Here is a 19,083-nt window from a genome sequence, read left to right on the forward strand (position 1 = left end):
ATTTTATTATTTTTTTTTTAATTTTCTTAATGTTTACTTATTTATTTTTGAGTGAGAAACAGTGTGTGAGCGGGGAAGGGGCATAGAGAGAGGGAGACGCAGAATCTGAAGCAGGCTCCAGGCTCTGAGCTGTCAGCACAGAGCCTGATGCAGGGCTCGAACCCACAAACAGCGAGATCATGAGCTGAGCTGAAGTCAGATGTCCAACCGAATCACCCATGCACCCCATAAATATATTTCTTTTAAATAGAGGTGTTTTTGTACCCCTTTCATTGTGTTCTTTATTTTCGTGAAGGATGAAGAGTAACATTTGGAAAAACAAATAAGGAACCATTAGGAGAGACTGAAGGAGGTCATGAATCATTTAAAGAATACGTATGTGAAGTTAGCTATCCTCGAAGCGAGTCCATCCATGCTCCTAACAAGAAGAATCTGAGTGGGTCATTTTACACCTCATTCTTCACTCCCAAGTCCACCCTTCCCCCTGATAATTAATCTGTCAGTCACAGCCAAGGGCAGGTTTGAAAGGAGGAAGCCAAAGACACAGACACCCAGCTGGTGGGCAGGATCTTGGCAGAAGCTTCGAGGCCAGGAAGGTGATAAGGACAACCTCTACAGACACACCTTTGCCCATGAAGCTTCAGCGAATCCCCGGGAAGAAGAATGGGGGACTCAGGTGGGAAGGAAGCTGATGAGTACTCCAGAGACACAGTACCTACACAAGGTAAGTAACTAAGACACCTACTCCTGGCAAAATGTTATCTTACGGACCATCCAGTGTTGCTTGGTTTACATGTGATTTCACACTGTTGATTTAAATGGCCAGTTCACCAAAAAAAAAAAAAAAAAAAAAAAAAAAAAAGAGGCACCTGGGTGCTTTAGTTGGCTGAGCGTCCGACTTTGGCTCAGGTCACAATCTCACAGTCCATGAGTCTGAGCCCCCCCATCGGGCTCTGTGCTGACAGCTCAGAGCCTGAAGCCTGCTTCGGATTCTGTGTCTCCCTCTCTCTCTACCCTTTGCCTGCTCGTGCTCTCTCTCTCTCTCTCTCAAAAATAAATAAACATTAAAAAAAATTTTAAATGACCAGTTAATTCTAGGTAGACTTAAGAGTCTCAAGCCCTGACGTTATTAATACCCACATCCTACCTTGGGGAGACATGTACCTCACTACCAGTGGCATGAATACATTCCCCTTTTGTGCATAGCCAGCCAAGACAGACACTCTCTCGGGATAGTAAGAAGTCCACCACTGGCCTGCCAAAATCTAAGTTCTGCAACTAAAATAAAGTATTCCTGACATCTCTAAGAGTTCAACTTCACCACATCCCCATCGGGCCATTCCAGAGACACCACAATTCAAAACACACTGTGGAAAAAATGTAGCCTCTGATTGTAACTCCATTATAGTCCAGATACTGGCCATTGTCTTCCCATTTTCCTCCCTCCCCGATTTCCCTCTGAGGCAAATTGAGAACAAAAGGCATGAAGAGTTAGCTGTCCAGCCCGTGTGTGTATATATTCATGTTTCCACCAGTTTTGAGCACTTGTAATACCATGTCTGAATCAGAAATGCCTTCCTCCTTTTCTCCACTGAGTCACTCAAGGTCACATTAATCCTTGAAGGCTTGGCTTGTATCTCCCCACCTTGCTCAAATCCCTACTGACAGCCAGCCAGGTCTAATAATTAAGAGTATAGATGTGCCCTGGATGTAGACTGTCTGGGTTCACAATCCTGGCTCTGTTAGTTACTAGCTTTATGACCTTGGCCAAGTTGCTTAACCTCACCATGTCTTGATTTCTTCATTTGTGAGATGTAAAAAAAACACTTCCTCCATAGGTTTGTCATGTAGATTAAGTGTTAATATGTGTTAAGCCCATAGCGTACTGCTAGGCACAGAAGTCAATAAGCATCAGCTATTATAGTCAATAACCATACTAATCCCATACAGCCCTCTCCCTGAATCTCATCTACTCTGTTACTTTAATACCTGTTACTGATATTATCAGGTAATGTTATGCCTTTTTCATAAATACAGATATCTCCCTCAGTTCCCCTAAAAGAATGTGGGGTTCCTAGGGGAAGATGTGGGTCTCAATGATATCCACTATAGCACATGACATAGCACGTGTCCCATGCCTTAGACAACTACCTTGCACACTCTCCGTAAATACTCAGATAGGCAAACAGCTATGTAACAACCATAGGGAATTACTTCTGCTTTTATGCTCTGTGATTTCAGAATGTTTTTGAGGATCTATAAAATTTCAGGATTGGATGAAGAACACGTTAATCCACCCTTCGTTCCACCCCCAACACACACCTCTGATGGTTACATCCCTTCTAGAACATTCTTGGCAAGCAGCCTTCTAGGCTATTCTAACAGAGATGGCAAAGAGGATTTACATATTCAACTCCGATAGTAGATGCCTGAGTCACTGTGTGAAGATGGGTTCTGAGCCTGTATTTAAGGCTCAACTGTGAAAAGTTCTGTGATCAATTAGTGATGCCCGTCATGAGCTCTGGAATGAGGAAGCAACATTAGGTACTATGTTTATTTCCATCTCTAAAATCTTTACATCAGGGAACCTGCTATCTCCAAAGAGAGCCAACTATATACAATAATTTTTTAGCAAGTGGCACCTAAGTGGCTCAGTTGATTGAGTGACCAACTCTTGATTTTGGCTCAGGTCAAGATCCCAGGGTCATGGGATCAAGCCCCATACTGGGTTCCATGCTGAGCACAGAGTCTGCTTAAGATTCTCTCCCTCTCTCTCTCTCTCTCTCTCTCTCTCTCTCTCTCTCTCCCTGTGCCCCTCCCCTGCTCATGCTTTCTTTTCTAAAATAAATAAAATGAAAAAAAATTTTTTTAACTTTTTTAGTAAGAGAAACATATGAAATCACTTATATTTTAAAGAAATTATTATCTCACATTGGTTAGCTTGCCTACTATTTCCATCTGTCTTCTTTCTAATATGAAAAAGTGTCTTTGTCAGTAAGGCAACTAAACAAGAACATCTTCATTCATGCATTTGTTTATTCATTCATTCACTCATTCATTCATTCAATGTATTTGATGAATATATTAATCATTAGCAAGTGAATTACTCCCTGTGTTCCTCTTTCTCCTCATCTGAGAAAAAGGTAGTAACAGTACTTACTTTGTGGTATTGCTGGCAGACTCAATGAAGTAAGGCATGTCAACCATTTCACACAGCGCATGGCACATACTACATACTCAATCAAAGGTAGCTCTTTAGCCTCTACATGCTAAGTACTGGGTGAAATGCTCAGATACAGAGCTGAACAAGACGGGGTCCTTCCCCTTCAGGGCGCCGAACAGTGCCAGAAGTTCTGTGACTGATAAAAGCACAACAAGGTGTGTTGAGGCTCACTGAAAGGACACGAGCCTAGATTTGGGTTCTCATAAGGAATACCCACCCACAGAAAGTTATACCTCGGCCAAGTTTTCAAAGATAAGGAAGAGATCCGCTATAACCAGAATCTTAAACCAACCAAATAATGTAAAAATAAAACTGAGCAAGGCCAGGGGTGGCGAACAGGATGGCCTGTACCCACCAGTCTCAGACACTATCTTTTGTGTGTCTGGGGCATACCTTGCTTTACGTGAGGAAAGGCTGGTGTGTAGACCAAACCCCACTTTTTTCTTCCTGAAGTTCATTTGTTTATTTTGAGAGAGAGACAGAACCAGTGGCAGAGGGGCAGAGAGAAAGGGGACAGAGGATCATTCTGTAAGGTAAGTACACATCCCTAAAGTATCCATTTGAAAATCTTATCTGAGATGTATGTCCTATCTGTGCTCCAGCCACTAAGCTCTACCTAAGTCAAGGCTCAGTTTAAATGCCTCTCCGGCCCTGCAAACCATCCTCTGAAGGGATTTCTCCTCTTGGTGCACTTCTGTATCACTTATCCTCACTTGAACTCTGATACCAATTACATAAGGCCTTATATTTTTAGGGGGCTGTAATTTTTGTGCACAGTTTTCACTGAACTTAAGGACAATGTCACATCTTCTGCTTCTCCAAGATGCACAGAGTGCCCGTCAATGTCACTTGCTCAAAGGGGCCTACAACATCATTTGGTTGACTGAATTCAGATTTTTCACTTCATTCATGGAATTCAAATAAACTAAAGCCAGTTCCCATTTTAAGGGATTATGTGCATCCAGAACAAAGGGTTAAAATAAAGACTCAGTTTTAGGGGTGCTTGAGTGGTTCAGTCGGTTAAGTGTCTAACTCTTGATTTCAGCTCAGGTCATGATTGCACAGCTCGTGGGATAGAGCCCTATGTCAGGCTCTGCACTGACAGCACGGAGCCTGTTTGGGATTCTCTGTCTCCCTCTCTCTCTACCCCTCCTTTCCTCACTCTCTCTCTCTCTTCTCAAAATAAATAAATAAACAAACATTAATTTTTTTTAAATAAAGACTCATTTTTTAAGGAGAAGAAGAAATGAAACACAAAGAATCAAAGGTCTAGTAAGCAAAAAAGAAGGAAGCTTCTTTCTGAGCCTCTAATAAAGAGAGGAAGTACAAAAAGATAAAGATAAGGCTCTATATACGTACTTTATTAATCCATCTTCCATGTAAATGTCAGCATAAAAGGACTGATCATCGTTGACAATTCTGCCACCCTTGATAAGAAGACGGTCACTCTAGAAAAGAAGGAAAACATAAGTCAGTCTCACAGCTAGGAATTAAGAAGTCACACCTTCCAACCCAATTCACTGTTCTAGAGGTCTAGGAGGAACACATTTACTTAAGACATCTGTGTGCTCAATGCACTCAGTGTTTGAACTGAGTATATTTGTTGGGGATCCAGTCTTTCATGTTTGCCTCTAATTCAAACTCCAGAGTTTCACCTCTTGCTTCTGCAACCTGCCACAGCCACATAGAAACAGAGCTGCTTGAGGAAAGACACTCTTTTATTATTTTCTCTGGCTCACTAAGCAGTAAATTTTAGAGTGGTATGTAACATACACCTCAGTGCCTGGCACCTTGTTGGCACTCAACAATGATTCTCGAAAATAGAACTTAGGATCATGCATACAATGGAATAGCCTTTAAAAGTCTTTATAATGACATGAGGGTCATATCATGTTACAATTCAGGATACATATACATGTATACACACACGCACATAAGGTTGTGGAATGTATAGGAAAAGCAGTGAAGGGAAAAAAGACAAAATACCTATGGTATTCTATAGTATTTAATCCAGGGTGGAGAAATTGTGCAGGATGCTCATTTGCTTCATGAAACTCTCACATTTTCTGAAATGGTTCTGTTGCCTTTATTATGAGAAAAAAAATGCTTTTCTTATAATTAAAGTCTTTTTAAAAACTGTAACTTAGATGAAGTTTGGATAAATGATCAAATTAGAAATAATGCAAATACACTTCAAGCTAGTTAAAAAAACACAAACATATATTTTATACATGTCAGGAGAGGGACAAATCAGTGTCAGCTTTTGTAATCACAGATGCCATTAAATGAGTGAATGGTGCTTAGACTGTGGCATGAGGGGTGGATGCAGCTTCAGTGGGCTCCAGGGGGAGAAGAGAAATCTCAGGAGCCTGGCTAAGTGGGACTACAGCTTGAAAGAAGAATGGCACATTGCATTTTTTAAGAATTCAACTCACAGGCTTCAATTCTATCCATCCATCCATCCATTATTCATCCATCCATCTATCTACCCATCTATCCACCCATCCATCCATCTATCCATCCATCCATCCATCCATCCATCCATCCATCCATCCATCCATCCATTATTCAGCCATCCATCCACATACCATCCATCCATCCATTCATCCAGCAAGCAGTTATCTAATATGAATGACTAAATACATTAGGAGGCTGCAATTATTGAGTCACACCGTGCCGTTGCTTTTATAAAATCTAAACGGGATATCTGGCAATAAAGGAAAAAGAAAGTCAACAAAACAAATAAAACAATAAAAATTGTATTAAGTGTCACAAAACATAGGGGAGTGGGCTTGTTTTAAACAGAGGCTGAAAGAGGCTCTTGCAGGGAAGATCACCTAGATGGGGTGATGATGGAGAACTGCAGGCTGAGGGAACAGCATGTGCAGAAGCCCTGCAGTAGAAATAGGTTTTCTTTGAAAGCCTGAAAAAGATCAGTGTCAAGACAGGGAGCTTAGGGATCAAGGAGGAAAGCGGCAGAGATGAAGGTGGCAAGGCAGGTAACTGGCTTTCAAAAAGGACATACGTTGTACGGGGAAGGAAGCCCCCAAAGACGCTGATTTCTAGCTTCGGAAAAAAAAAAAAAAAATGGTGTGAATAGGGCCAGAAAATGAGAACTGAGGCTAGGGCTGCACATGGGATATAGCAAAGTGCCCCTTCCAAGGTGTTACAGGAGAGTAAGAAATTTCATCATGACAGACTGTCCGGGGAGAGGATCTGAAAGAGATATGGATCAATGAGGCACTTATAAAAATACCCACATATGCGGGGAAAATGTGCTAATGAAGTCAAATACAAATTGCTACCACACGTGACCCACGAGCCCCTCCTGATTTGGCAGTTAGCCAATATACCCACTCTCATTTCTATCATGTATGGCCTCGTGTTTCACACCACGGCAAACCAAGAGACATGTAGTTCTTGTCATGTAGCAGGCTCTCTGGGCACTAAGACTTTACAAAGAAGTTCCCTCCACTTTCCCGTATATATTCATGTAGTTTCTGACAACCACGCCCTCCTCTGTCAAGCCTCCAGTCAAAGGGTTTCTCCTGTAGGATGCATTACCTGACTTGCGAGCAAATTCCACCTGCTCCCCTTGCAATTCAGTTCAGACAACTTTGTTGTTCTACAATAGTTGCTTGACTGTTCAACTGTCTCCCAACCAGACCAAAGACACTATAGTCTTGGAACCATGCATCTTTTGATCTTTTCACCTTCGTTCCTGGAGCCCATCCTAGACAGCTGTTAAATACTGGTAAAATGAACGGGTAAAGAGTGGGACACAGGAGGTCATATCATGTCTTTATGATGGAAAGGCCATCTGAGTCAGAAAACGATGTGATGTGACCAGAAAACTGGACTATCATTTTTACAGTAATTGCAAAATTATATGAGGCGGTCCCAGAGCTGTGCTTCCCAAACTAGGGTGCATATTAGAAAAATATATTCCCAGGGTCTGCTGCAGACCACCAGATCTGTACTTTATAAACTCCAGAAGTGGCTCGCACACAGCCATCAGCCAGCCCAACACCAAGTCAGAGAGGAGCACCAGAAACCATTGTTCTGTGTGTTCCAGGCACAGTTCTGTGCGTCTGGGAAGGCAGAAGAAGCTTCATAAAAACGGAACGCCTGGGTGGCTCAGTCAGTTAAGCGTCTGACTTCGGCTGAGGTCACAAGCTCACGGTTTGTGAGTTCAAGCCCCGTGTCGGGCTCTGTGCTGACAGCGTGGAGCCTACTTGGGATTCTCTTCTCTCTCTCTCTCTCTGTCCCTCCCCAGCTCTCTCTATATCAAAAATTAATAAACATTAAAACAAATAGTCTTGGTAACTACAAGGTTTCCCTCTAACAGCTCAGTGCTTTTCTGATGTTCTTTATCTTCCTGGCAAAGAATTGAAGTAAGTTGCTGTTTGGAAAGGGGCCAGCTACCACCCATACTGAGCCCAGCTATGAAATATGACCATCCTCCTGCCTAGGGGAACATCCACCCTAGGGAACGACGGGCATGACCATTACTTCCTTCAACAAGCATCAGATGTTAGCAAAGGGGTGTGGTATCTCAGGCCCATGGTACATCAGGGGAATAGTAAGAGGTGATCCAAGTGGAATTAACATCATTGAGATGGCATCGCTGGAGACTCCTCAAATGCTAATTAGATAAACCTTCTCCGGCTCAATAATCCAGAATCTAAGTAAATAGAGCACAGAGATGAATTACAGGCCTCGTGTAGATTTCAGAGATAAGACTAACAGGGCTCTTGCTCTATGGACTGCTTTAGTACTAATATTATTTGTTTTCATCATGCAGAGCAGAAATATCTAAACCTCAATTCACAGAGCTCAAACAAATGCTGCCCCTGGGGATCCTCAACTTGTCCCCTACCTTTTATTAAAGTGGTAAATAAAACTACTTCATTCATTTAACTCTTGCCGTGCATGTGGGATCTGCCACAAAGGGTAGCTTAGGCAAAGTGTCATCAGACGCAGGAAAATCTGAAAGGCGAGTCCTGGGTTTGGCATTGAAAACAGCATCACTACTGACCATCCCCAGGTCATAGAAAACCAAACCTCACTGGGTACAAAGCATGCTTGTCTGTGAGCTCACAACCCAGCTCTACAGATTAACACAAGCTAGGCCTGAAAACCAACAAGACAAACAAATCTGACATCTGTGATTAAAAGTCACCCTCGACGATGTTAGGACTGGTCAATGTGGTCCTGCGGGACTCTTCATTTTCTGTTCCCAGAGGCTGATGATGTCAAGCATCCATGAGGTGATGCCAGAAGAGGTAAAACGGTCTAGTCTGGACATCCACCAATGTTTCTCATGTAATGATACATACAAAGAATGATGGTATTTTGAGAGCACACTGGGATAATCTGGAGGGTATATGGAACCCAAAACAAAACTATTCAGAGCCTAAAATAACCGAGGACTCTGACTGCGTTGGGCCCTGCCCAGCTGCCAAGGGCTGGGTATGGTGAGCTCTTGAAGGCCAGTGGGGTGCAAGGCATAACAGCAGGCCAGGCTGGGCCTGGCTGGCTTCTCCTATCGCTAGGAGAATCAGGTAGACCAGTTAATGAGGTGTGTGATCTTGAGTCAGGACCTAACCCCTCAGAACTTTAGTTTTTATTAGCTCAGAGTAGATAATAATACCTAGCTCACCTCACAGCACAGCTGCCAGGAATAAATGGGGGGGGGGGGGGTCGAGGGGTGGGAGTATGTGTCTGTGAGTGCATATACACGTATCAGATAGCCAACACACAGTAAACACGTCTACTAAATATTAGCTATATTGATTCTGCTCGTATTATTTACAGCATTTTTAAGTATTTTTAGAAGTCTAGAGGCACCTGGGTAGCTCAGCCCATTAAGCATCCGACTTCAGCTCCGGTCATGATCTCATGGTTTGTGACTTCGAGCCCCATGTCGGGCTTTGTGCTGACAGCTCAGAGCCTGGAGCCTGTTTCATATTCGGTCTCCTTCTCTCTCCGCCCCTCCCCTGCTCACTCTCTCTCTCTCTCTCTCTCAAAAGTAAATAAACATTAAAAAATAAATAAATAAAATAAAATATTTTTAAAAGTCTTAAGAAGTATATTGGAAAGGGATTGTTCCCATTTTCCAAATGGGGAGATACACATAAAGGCAAGTGACTTTCTCCAAATGACAGAGTTGATTAGTTCCTGTCGGAAGCAAATCCAGGTCTCCTACCTCTGGACACTGGACAGATTTCTACCTGAGGCCACTGAACCACTTATTCTGAAACCTTATGACAAGTGGCTCATTCTGACAGAGCTCTCCTCATTGTTTGATACTGAATCTGACTGTTCCAGTGCTAAAACATCTGACCAGATCTCTGTGGCAGGTAACTTCAGGAATCGAAGAACTTTTAAGCCACTACTTATAAAAGTAGTGCATTAAACCTGCCCATTACAGCCTGAGTGTGTAATTTGTTACATTTTATATTACAGCAGCTTATTATAAAGGAGTCTCAAACACAATCCAGGGTAGCACCAGCCCTTCAAGTTTAACAAAGACCAATGTTTTTTCCTTTGCTAATGTATGATAATGATTTAAAAAATCAACCATAAAAAATTTGCAGTTTGTCAGAAAAAGGGAGGGAGGAGAAAGAGGGAGAGAAGGATGGAGGAAGGAGGAAGGAGGAAGGAGAGAGAGAGGAGAAAATAAAGTCTGTAACAAAGGGTGTTGTTGAGAATGGCTGGACTCAGGGGAGCCTGGGTGGCTCAGTTGGTTAAGCATCCACTCTTGATTTCAGCTCAGGTTATGATCTCACAGTTTGTGAGTTTTAGCCCTGTGACGGGCTCTGCACTGGCAGCATGGAGTCTGCCTGGGATTCTCTCTCTCCCTCTCTCTCTGCCCCTTCCCTGTGTGCGCTCTCTCTCAAAATAAATAAACTTAAAAAAAAAAAAAAAAAGAATGGATGGATGGATGGATTCAAACTAGAACAGAATGAAAGAACAGAATCTTGGGCGCCTGGGTGGCGCAGTCGGTTAAGCGTCCGACTTCAGCCAGGTCACGATCTCACGGTCCGTGAGTTCGAGCCCCGCGTCAGGCTCTGGGCTGATGGCTCGGAGCCTGGAGCCTGTTTCCGATTCTGTGTCTCCCTCTCTCTCTGACCCTCCCCCGTTCATGCTCTGTCTCTCTCTGTCCCAAAAATAAAATTAAAAAATTAAAAAAAAAAAAAGAACAGAATCTTGAACTCAAGGCTACTGGAGATGTGGGTTCCCATTTTAGTTTTTCTCGGCTAATCTTCAAGTTAAAAGAACTTAAATCACTACCTCTGTCTGTCTGAGGTAATGAGAATATGCCTCCCAGAGAAACCAGAGCCCTCTGTGGACTTCTTCCCCATGAATAAGTCAGCCTGAGAACAGTACTTAAGACACATCTGTTCTATACTCTGCCGACATTCCAGCAGCTCAGAATAAAAACTATAATCCCAAGAACAGAAAAGGAGGATATAAAATGAAGACTGTCTTCCAAAATCAAATACTGTGTTACCTGTGTACAAATCACAAAGCACAGACTCTGACCCTCAGTGGGGACTCAAGATCCTTTTAAAGTCCAGAGGAAGGCGCAGGTGGTTATTCAAAATAAATTCCCATCTGGGTAATTAGATTTAACTCCCTAGAAACATTCCTACTCGTAAGAATACATGAGGATGGGTAGACTACATGGATGAAAACTTGTTTTTCTTCCCCAAAGCGGCATCATTCAAAGAGAGAAAGGGCATTCTAAGGTAGTCCAGTTGACACAATATAGTATTCAGGAAAGCATACCGAATAGGCTCCAGGAGACCAGAGTTCCCATCTTGGTTCTGCAGGATTGGGTGAGACACACAGAGGCCTGGACAAATGACTTCACTTCTCTGGGCTTCAGTCACCTCAAAGGGGACAATGATACCTTTCTCTCAGGGTGCTAGCTAGGATTATGGGGACACTATATGTACAGGGCTGAACTCTTAAATGCTTAATACATGTGAGCTACTATCTTTATTAGAACTGGCTACTGTAAAACTGCCCACTCATAAATACTCAGGAAGAAGTGAGCTAGCATTTTATTAATCAAAATATAACAGATCTTGCCATAAAGGGAATGCCAGAGACGCCAGTCTCCAGTCAACCCTCAGCAACTGTTCTCAGCTCCTGCCGCCAGCAGCCAAGCTCAGCCAAGACTTCTCCTTTTAAACTTCTCCCCCCGCCCAGAGGGCAAGTTCTCATGGCCCCTCCAGGTCATTCTTCCTCTGAAAATAAGCCTCCATGAGGATATAACAAACCACTTGCTCTTACGGCAAGATCTTAAACCTGCCCCCAAACCCACTCTCCCTGCTCAATGTATGGATCTGTTTCCTGGATCCTCAGTGACAAACATACCATTGAGACAGAGAGAAAGAGAAAGGTCCAGGAGAAAACAGACATACCAAAGAGCGACACAGTTTTATGATTCTGAGTCTGTATTGCAACTGAGCATAGTTTCACGGTGTCGGCTGCTCCAAACCTCTAGAGTGCTACAGACGAGTCTCACGTTCTTTCTCTCCTCACCCAAATGCATGCCCAGGTGTGCTAGACGGAGGTTAACCTGGGGCATTCCCTTCAAAACTGAGCCCACTAAGCAGAATTCATAACAAATGGGAAGCCCCATTTTCACTTTCTTTATTATGTTCAGTTTGGCCCTGGAGGGACAGAACCCAAGGTAAGGAAAGGCAGGAACACAGAAGAAACAGTAGCCACGGAGAGTATTAACCCAGGGTAGGGTGGCCACTCGGTCTTGGGAACTAAGAACTTCAAAGCCAGCTATGTGCATTCTTCCCTCCCCAGACCATGTTAACCGTCTTAAAGATGTGATTATCAAAGGGCCAGACAAGTTATGTAGCCTGCCCTGGGTGAGAATGGAGAAGGAGGTGAACTGTGGATGGTATCTTAATCCTAGCCCCCTGATAACAGTCTTTCCATCTGCAGCAGCATTCCAGACACATGTGAGCACAAGTGGATAACCAGGTTAGAAACGAGAGCAGGGGAGGGGAGGTGGACAGGAGGAGCCACAAGTCCATTTCATTTGCAAGGAGGAAGGTCAGCGGGGCCTATGAAGTCCAAACCTCAGACGCTCATGTACCATTTTCAGACGTTTGACATAACCTGCTAGAAACTGTGCTGTCATTTACTTAATATTAGCCTTACATCAATGTGTTCTAAAAGTAAACGCTGCCTTACTCCTATAAATTCTAAGCTAGTATCACCTACCAAAAATAGACGGCGAACCTAGGAATGAATACTATAAAAACATCACTACACTTTGGCTATGTTCTGCTGCCTTCGAAAGGATTCTAAAGGATGAGCTCAGATCTGCTACCTTTGTTAAAATGAAGTTACCAAGTATCGGGCAGGTGTCCAATTCAGAACAGCAGTACACTGAGACATCTTCCTTGAACTATTCAAACAGGTTAGAACAATAATTAGAAAGGGGACAAAATGTCTTACTGGGGGATACAATGTCAGAATGCCCTCTGACAGAATGACTTAAAACAATCAAATGTAGCAGCAGGGATACCACCCCTCGAGACCTAGACTACCATGGGCCAAAATGGGCTTGTCAGAGGCAAGAGCAGGGCTCCAAGCAGAGTCACAGGGATCTCTGAGATTCTGGGCAGCACAGCAGAGGAAGGAGATTACCAGGGATCACAAAGAATCACTGTGTCGGAAGGTAATGGGGAATGAGAGAAAGAGGCAGAGTCAGGTAGATCTAGTGTGAGGATACACCTGCCATATCAGAAAGCAGGAAGAGCCAGGGCCTGGATAAAAGAAGAAGTTGGCACATATTTAGCTGGACTCTGGGAGGGAAATATGGAAAGGTGACTGTCTTGGATGGCAACCAGCCCTGCCAGCAGTGTGCAGAGCCATTCAGAGTTGAGGGAAAGACCAAGGGGGTGTGCAAGCCAGACCTGCATTGGCATCTCTGCTACTAAGTACTGGTTTTAGGCAGGTGACTTGATCTATGTCTGGGCCTCAACTTCCCTAGATGAGTGGAACTCAACTAATCTCAGCTTCCGTAGCCTTAGCTCTCTACAAAGGCCTGCTGATGGATCTGTAAAGTACAGATATATTTCAACAGATATCGAGTACAATAACGTCTACCTCATAGCGCTAGTGTGAGAATTAACTATCAGGCAGGGTCGACACTTAGAAAACACTCCCTACGTGGTAGGCATCGCAAACATTGCCACTACAGCTGCCGCTACCACTGTGCTACCACTGCCATTGGACTGCGCTTATTCTACGGATACACAAAGGCAACACCAAATCACCATAGAAATGTAATGCAGGTATTATTTATTATACATAAATTATTTAGTAGTAGTAGTAGTAATAGCAGTATATAAAATGTGTAGCTCAGGACCAGAATGTAAAGTAGAATATAGACTAAAGAAAAGCCAGCGCTTTAAAGAATTAATTCGTGGGGTGCCTGGGTGGCTCAGTCGGTTAAGTGGCCGACTTCGGCTCAGGTCATGATCTCGCGGTCTGTGGGTTCGAGCCCCGCGTCGGGCTCTGTGCTGACAGCTCAGAGCCTGGAGCCCGTTTCAGATTCTGTGTCTCCCTCTCTCTGACCCTCCCCCATTCATGCTCTGTCTCTCTCTGTCTCAAAAATAAATAAACATTAAAAAAAAAAAAAAGAATTCGTGGCTATCTTGGGTCTGGGTTTATGTGAGAGTTTTGTGTTTTCTTATGTTTTTGTTTTTGTTGTGCACTGTTACTTATTAGGACGCAAATCCAGGTGCTTTGGGTGAAAGTGCTCTGCGCATATGCAGGCTAGAACCCCGGGATCCAGCTTCATTCAAACAAGATCCCTTACCGCTTCAGCTCAACAGCCTGTGCAAAAGCCAAATGCCTACTTCATCAGGAAGGAGTGCATGAAATTTCAACCCAGGCCTCGATTCAGTGGGCCTAATAATTCATTCCTGAAACACACATTTGTGTGACTGCCACCTGTGAAGTTGTATGTTAGGAGCATGTAGGAAAAGTAAGGTGTGAACACAAATAGCAAGATGAAGTAGAGAAAGGGTAAAACTATCGACGGTAAAATGATCAGTGGTTGCCAGTGGTTTGAGGAGGTGGTAAGTGAGGGGGATGGGGGTGTGTGCTGGTGAACAGGTGAAGGGATGGAGCCCTGGAGATTTTCAGGGCAGTGAAACTATGCCGTAAGGTACTTTAATTGTAGATAGGTGACAGGATGCATTTGTCAAAACCACAGAACTGCACAAGAGTAAACCTTAATGTACAATTAAGGACTGTTACTAATAACAGATCAATACTGGTTCATCATTTGTAACAAATGTACCACACCAGTCAGAATGATAATAAAGGGAAACAATGGGGTGGGGTGGTGGGTGGGTAATGAAGGGAGTTTATGAGAGTGCTCTGTGCTTTCTGCTCAATTTTTCTGTAAACCTCAAAGCACTCTAAAAAGTCTATCAATTAAGAGAGAGAGAGAGAAAGAGAAAGAAAAATCCTGTTTCGGGTAGAAATCAAAGAAGGGTCCACAGAGGCCCTATCAAAGTAGATCTTGGGAAAAACCACTGGTCTGGACACACAGGTATGGCCAAAGGTAATTCTGATCAGAGTTGGGGGGGGGGGGGGACAATAATTCATAACAAGCATTTACTGAAACCTTCTTATGCACTACAAACTCTTCAAAGAGTTCAATGTATCCCCAGAGAAATGCTAAGAATTACATGTTGTTATTCTCCTCATTGAATTGATGAAGACATGAAAGCTTATGGGGAGGCTGGCTCATGGCCCGACATCACATAACCAGTTGCTTGGAGAGCCAGTATTATCAGGGCAAGAAATGTACTTCTATGGGACAGCGTGGTGTTGGGCAGGGTCCCTGATGCCTAGGATCCTAGAATGGGGGATGCAAGAGATGGTCAGTGAAAGAGTTTGACCTTTATTCTGTGGATCCCGGAGCTCAAGAAGGATTTTGGGAAAACAAATGAAATACAATCTCAGAGCAGAAAAGAAAATGAAGCTGACAGAATAACCATGCTGGAGATAAAGGAGCTGGTTAGAGAGTCACAGCAAGTGGCCAGAGAAAAATACAAGAAACAACCTATACCGTTCAGGGTTCCAGGAAAGAGACAGAATATCCAAACTAGATTATTAGAGAGTTTAACAAAGTGTGGGCAGGGTTTGGGAAATTAAATGGATGTGCAGCATCCCCAGGGCCAACCAACAGCAGGGAGCCATGCCATCCCCAGGCCTGAAGTGGACAAGGGGAGGCAGTAATGACCCGGCTGAAGAGGGCAGCTTTATGGACGGCTCTGCCTGACAGGAGCTGTGACCTTCCAAAGTGGCATGCAGCCACTCCTCAGTGACCCAGCAGGAAGGAATCAGGAGGCCGAGATACCCGGTTGTTCACCCGCCATCCAATCTCCTAGTTGTGCCGCAGGAACTGACACCACGTAGGAGCCCAAGGCCAAAGGGGTTGGAGACAAGGCCAGACAGCGCCGGAGCCTGGAGCCAGGCAGGAAACGTGGACCGGGCAAGTGGAGAGTCAAGCCGAAAATATCCCACCCAGTCCCTGAATATCCAACCACGGCACATGATGTCATACGCTGCAATACAGCCACACAATGGCTTGTCAGACAGCTATTTTTTAAACAAGCTAAATCTGTCTCTTGACTTTACAATAAGTCACAGATCAGTGTGACAAATATGATACTATTCTTGCAAAAGCAAAAAAAAAAATACTACATGTAAATGGGTTTATGATGTTTTTGTGTGAGCAGGAGAAAGGTCTGGATGGATGTACACCACATTATTAACACTAGATATGGTAGGGGGAAGGGATGCAGAGGGAAGAGGTATGGAAAACTTAGAAACTTTTTCCTTTCTTTTCCTCCAGTATTTATTGACATTATTTCACTAGTTGCGCAAAGCATATGCCATTTTAACTGGTTTACAAGGGGTTTAATAAAGAAAATTATAAAGAGGTAAAAGGACAGGGTGACTACTATGCTCCAGGTGACAGCAAGAATATGGACTAGAAAATGCATGGCATGCCATGGAGGAAAGCTAGAATTCACTCGGCAACTGAGGGGGAATGGAAAATGACATGTCTAAGTTGACCGAAGTCTCAAGGCAAGGTGGCCAGGAAGAACTTATGAATAAAAATGGAGAACAAAGTTCCTATGTGGAACTTGAGAAACTTAAGAGAAGACCATGGGGGGAAGGGAAGGGGGAAAAAACAGTTACAAACTAAGACGGAAGGACGCAAATCATAAGAGACTCTTAAATACAGAGAACAAACTGAGGGTCGATAGGGGGGAGGGGTGGGGGAGGAGGGGAAAACAGGTGATGGGCATTGAGGAGGTCACTTGTCAGGATGAGCACTGGGTGTTGTATGCAAGCGATGAATCACGGGAATCTACCCCCAAAACCAAGAGCACATTGTATACACTGTATGTTAGCCAATTTGATAAAAAATTATATTTTTAAAAAATGGAGAACAGAAAAGAGTAACAAAGTTGAGGTGTAAGAGTATAAATTACAATTCTGAGGTGCTGGTCAACCACACAGCCATGAAGCAAAGTTAGAGATGGAGGCCTGTGATTTAGGAGAATGGGCAGGTGTCTACGGATGGACTGGAGCTAATGCCCTACTCAAAATGGCGATACCAACTGACAGGCAACAAAGGATAGTAGAAAGACTCTGGGAATGGGGGTCAGAAGCCCTGGATTCTGGTCTTAACTCTGTGACCCTGAGCAAGGCACTGGGCCTCTCTGGGCTGCTATCCAATGAGCGGTATTCCCTTCCTCTTTTAGAAGTGGACTCCTCTTTGATCATTTCCGACTGGCAGCTGGCTTTGACTGGGCCTTTAGAATGACAGGGAAGCCTACTGAATTCCAACCCTATTGCTTCTCGGAAACAAGAAACTCTTTCACCGAGGCTGAAAGCCGGCCCAAGGCAATTCCCAGAGGAGAAATGCGGGCTTGGGCCTCAGAATGTGTGAGCGGCACCTTCAAATGATAGGCGACTGCTCCCCATCTATTTGTGGAGGCCACAGGGATTCTTCTCCAAGTCTGACCTTATACTTTTAAAATTGGCGGGGCTGCCCAGGCATTGCGGTTATAAGCACACAACCACTGGCTTATGCAACTTCCCAAAACTGGTCCTGTGGTGGATGCATTAAGAGACATACAGCTGTGATGTTCCAGCTCACATCACGTGGCTGCAGAAAGGGTCCTTGGAGAGAGATCGTGGGAGGAAGGGACTGTTTCCAAGACATTTCCCACTTTGTTCTGCCTTGGAGCCCAGACGTCAGAGATTGAGTCTGTACAGGAGAGCAAAGAGGGGCCTCATCATTCACTTTGTAGCTAAAGAACCCAAGTGATGAATCAGTGCCAGATGGATTGGGGAAAGGAGAAGGGCTGTGGAGTCCCAGTCCTTGCTGCAAAATGAGGAAAATGATATCCACCCCAAAGGACTCAAGTGAAAATTAAGCCCAAATTCTGGTGCATGGTAGGTGCTTGATAAATGCAGGTTTCTTTACAGGCTGGGACACAAATCTCAGGTCAGCGCTTCTCACCTGGATGTCTGCTCACTCTCTCCTCTATCCCTGAAAAATAGCTTGGCTTTTCATTTCTTTTTAGTGTGAACATGTATGTGTGTCTATATCTTTATTTATAAGGTTTTTTTTACTTTATTTATTTATTCTGAGAGAGAAAGAGTGGGGGGGAGCAGAGAGAGGGGGACAGAGGATCCAAAGCAGGCTCTACGCAGACAGCAGAGAGCCCTATGCAAGGCCCGAACCCATGAACCACGAGATCGTGACCTGCGCTGAAGTCGGACGCTCAACTGACTGAGCCACCCAAGCTCCCCTTTAAGTTTTTTGTGGGGTTTTTTGTTTTTTTTTTTTTGTTTGTTTGTTTTTTGAGAGAGAGAGAAAGCACGTGCAAGAGAGAAGCAGAGAAAGAAAGAGGGAGAGAATCCCAAGCAGGCTCCACGATGACAGCACTTGAACTTGAAGAGGGGCTCGAACTCACGAACCATGAGACCATTACATGAGCCAAAATCAAGAGTTGGAAACTCAACTGACTGAGCCACCCAGGTACCCCATGTGTGTCTATGTATCTTAACTATCTTCCTATAAGAACCCAAATACTTCCTAAGGAGTACAGGGAGCTGAGGGGATGGACCAGTTCACTCTTTCTTCTGGCTCTTTCTGGACACAATTCGCAGACAATGGTAATAACTGATTCTCTTGGTTGGTTTTCTCTCTGCCTAGAAACCTGCAAACCCACAGCTCTGTTTTTATTTGACAGATAGGTGATTATTAAAGAAGTAGTTATTTTTTCACTCTTGAGCCCCAAACTTCTCCAAGCTCTACTGGGCAGAGAAAACTGCAGGTGCTCTGAGAACAAGGACTTCAAGCAGTCAGGTGGACTTTGAATGAAATGAACCCTTGAAATAAATACAATTGAGCCTCCATTTAAAAATGATCAGAACTCAAAACATGAGATTGGCAGGCAGTTAATCCTATAACAAAAAGCTTATTCACACAATAGGCACCTCCTAAAATGTATTTAAGACTGCCTTTTCTATTTGCAAATATCATGCTGCAATCACAAGACTGCATTCCCCATTCTTGAAAGCCTGCAGACTTCATTCCTACCTGCCAAGTCTTGACGTTGCTTCTCTGCTTCATAATCACTATTTAACATTCTCGGATTCTAACATCAGGAGAATCATCTTTTGAAATAATTCCCAAATAGTCCGTTCTTTTATGACCTGTCCCTGCTCAGAAATGTTTCAAAAAGTGGTACAAAGACTGAAGTTTAGAGTTGCAAATG

The 19,083-nt window shown here is 43.8% G+C and overlaps 1 protein-coding gene across 2 annotated transcripts in view; it reads right to left on the reverse strand.

Annotated features, from left to right (window-relative positions):
• DPYSL3 (dihydropyrimidinase like 3) overlaps window positions 1–19,083 on the reverse strand; it is a 111,091-nt gene that overhangs the window by 26,363 nt on the left and 65,645 nt on the right. For both annotated transcript variants that reach the window (XM_007079954.2, XM_042986650.1), the window contains exon 2: window positions 4,583–4,671. In XM_007079954.2, coding sequence (XP_007080016.2) covers window positions 4,583–4,671 — 89 coding nt within the window. The remainder of the gene's footprint in view (window positions 1–4,582; window positions 4,672–19,083) is intronic.

This window comes from Panthera tigris, chromosome A1 (assembly GCF_018350195.1).
Source record: "Panthera tigris isolate Pti1 chromosome A1, P.tigris_Pti1_mat1.1, whole genome shotgun sequence".
NCBI lineage: Eukaryota > Metazoa > Chordata > Mammalia > Carnivora > Felidae > Panthera > Panthera tigris.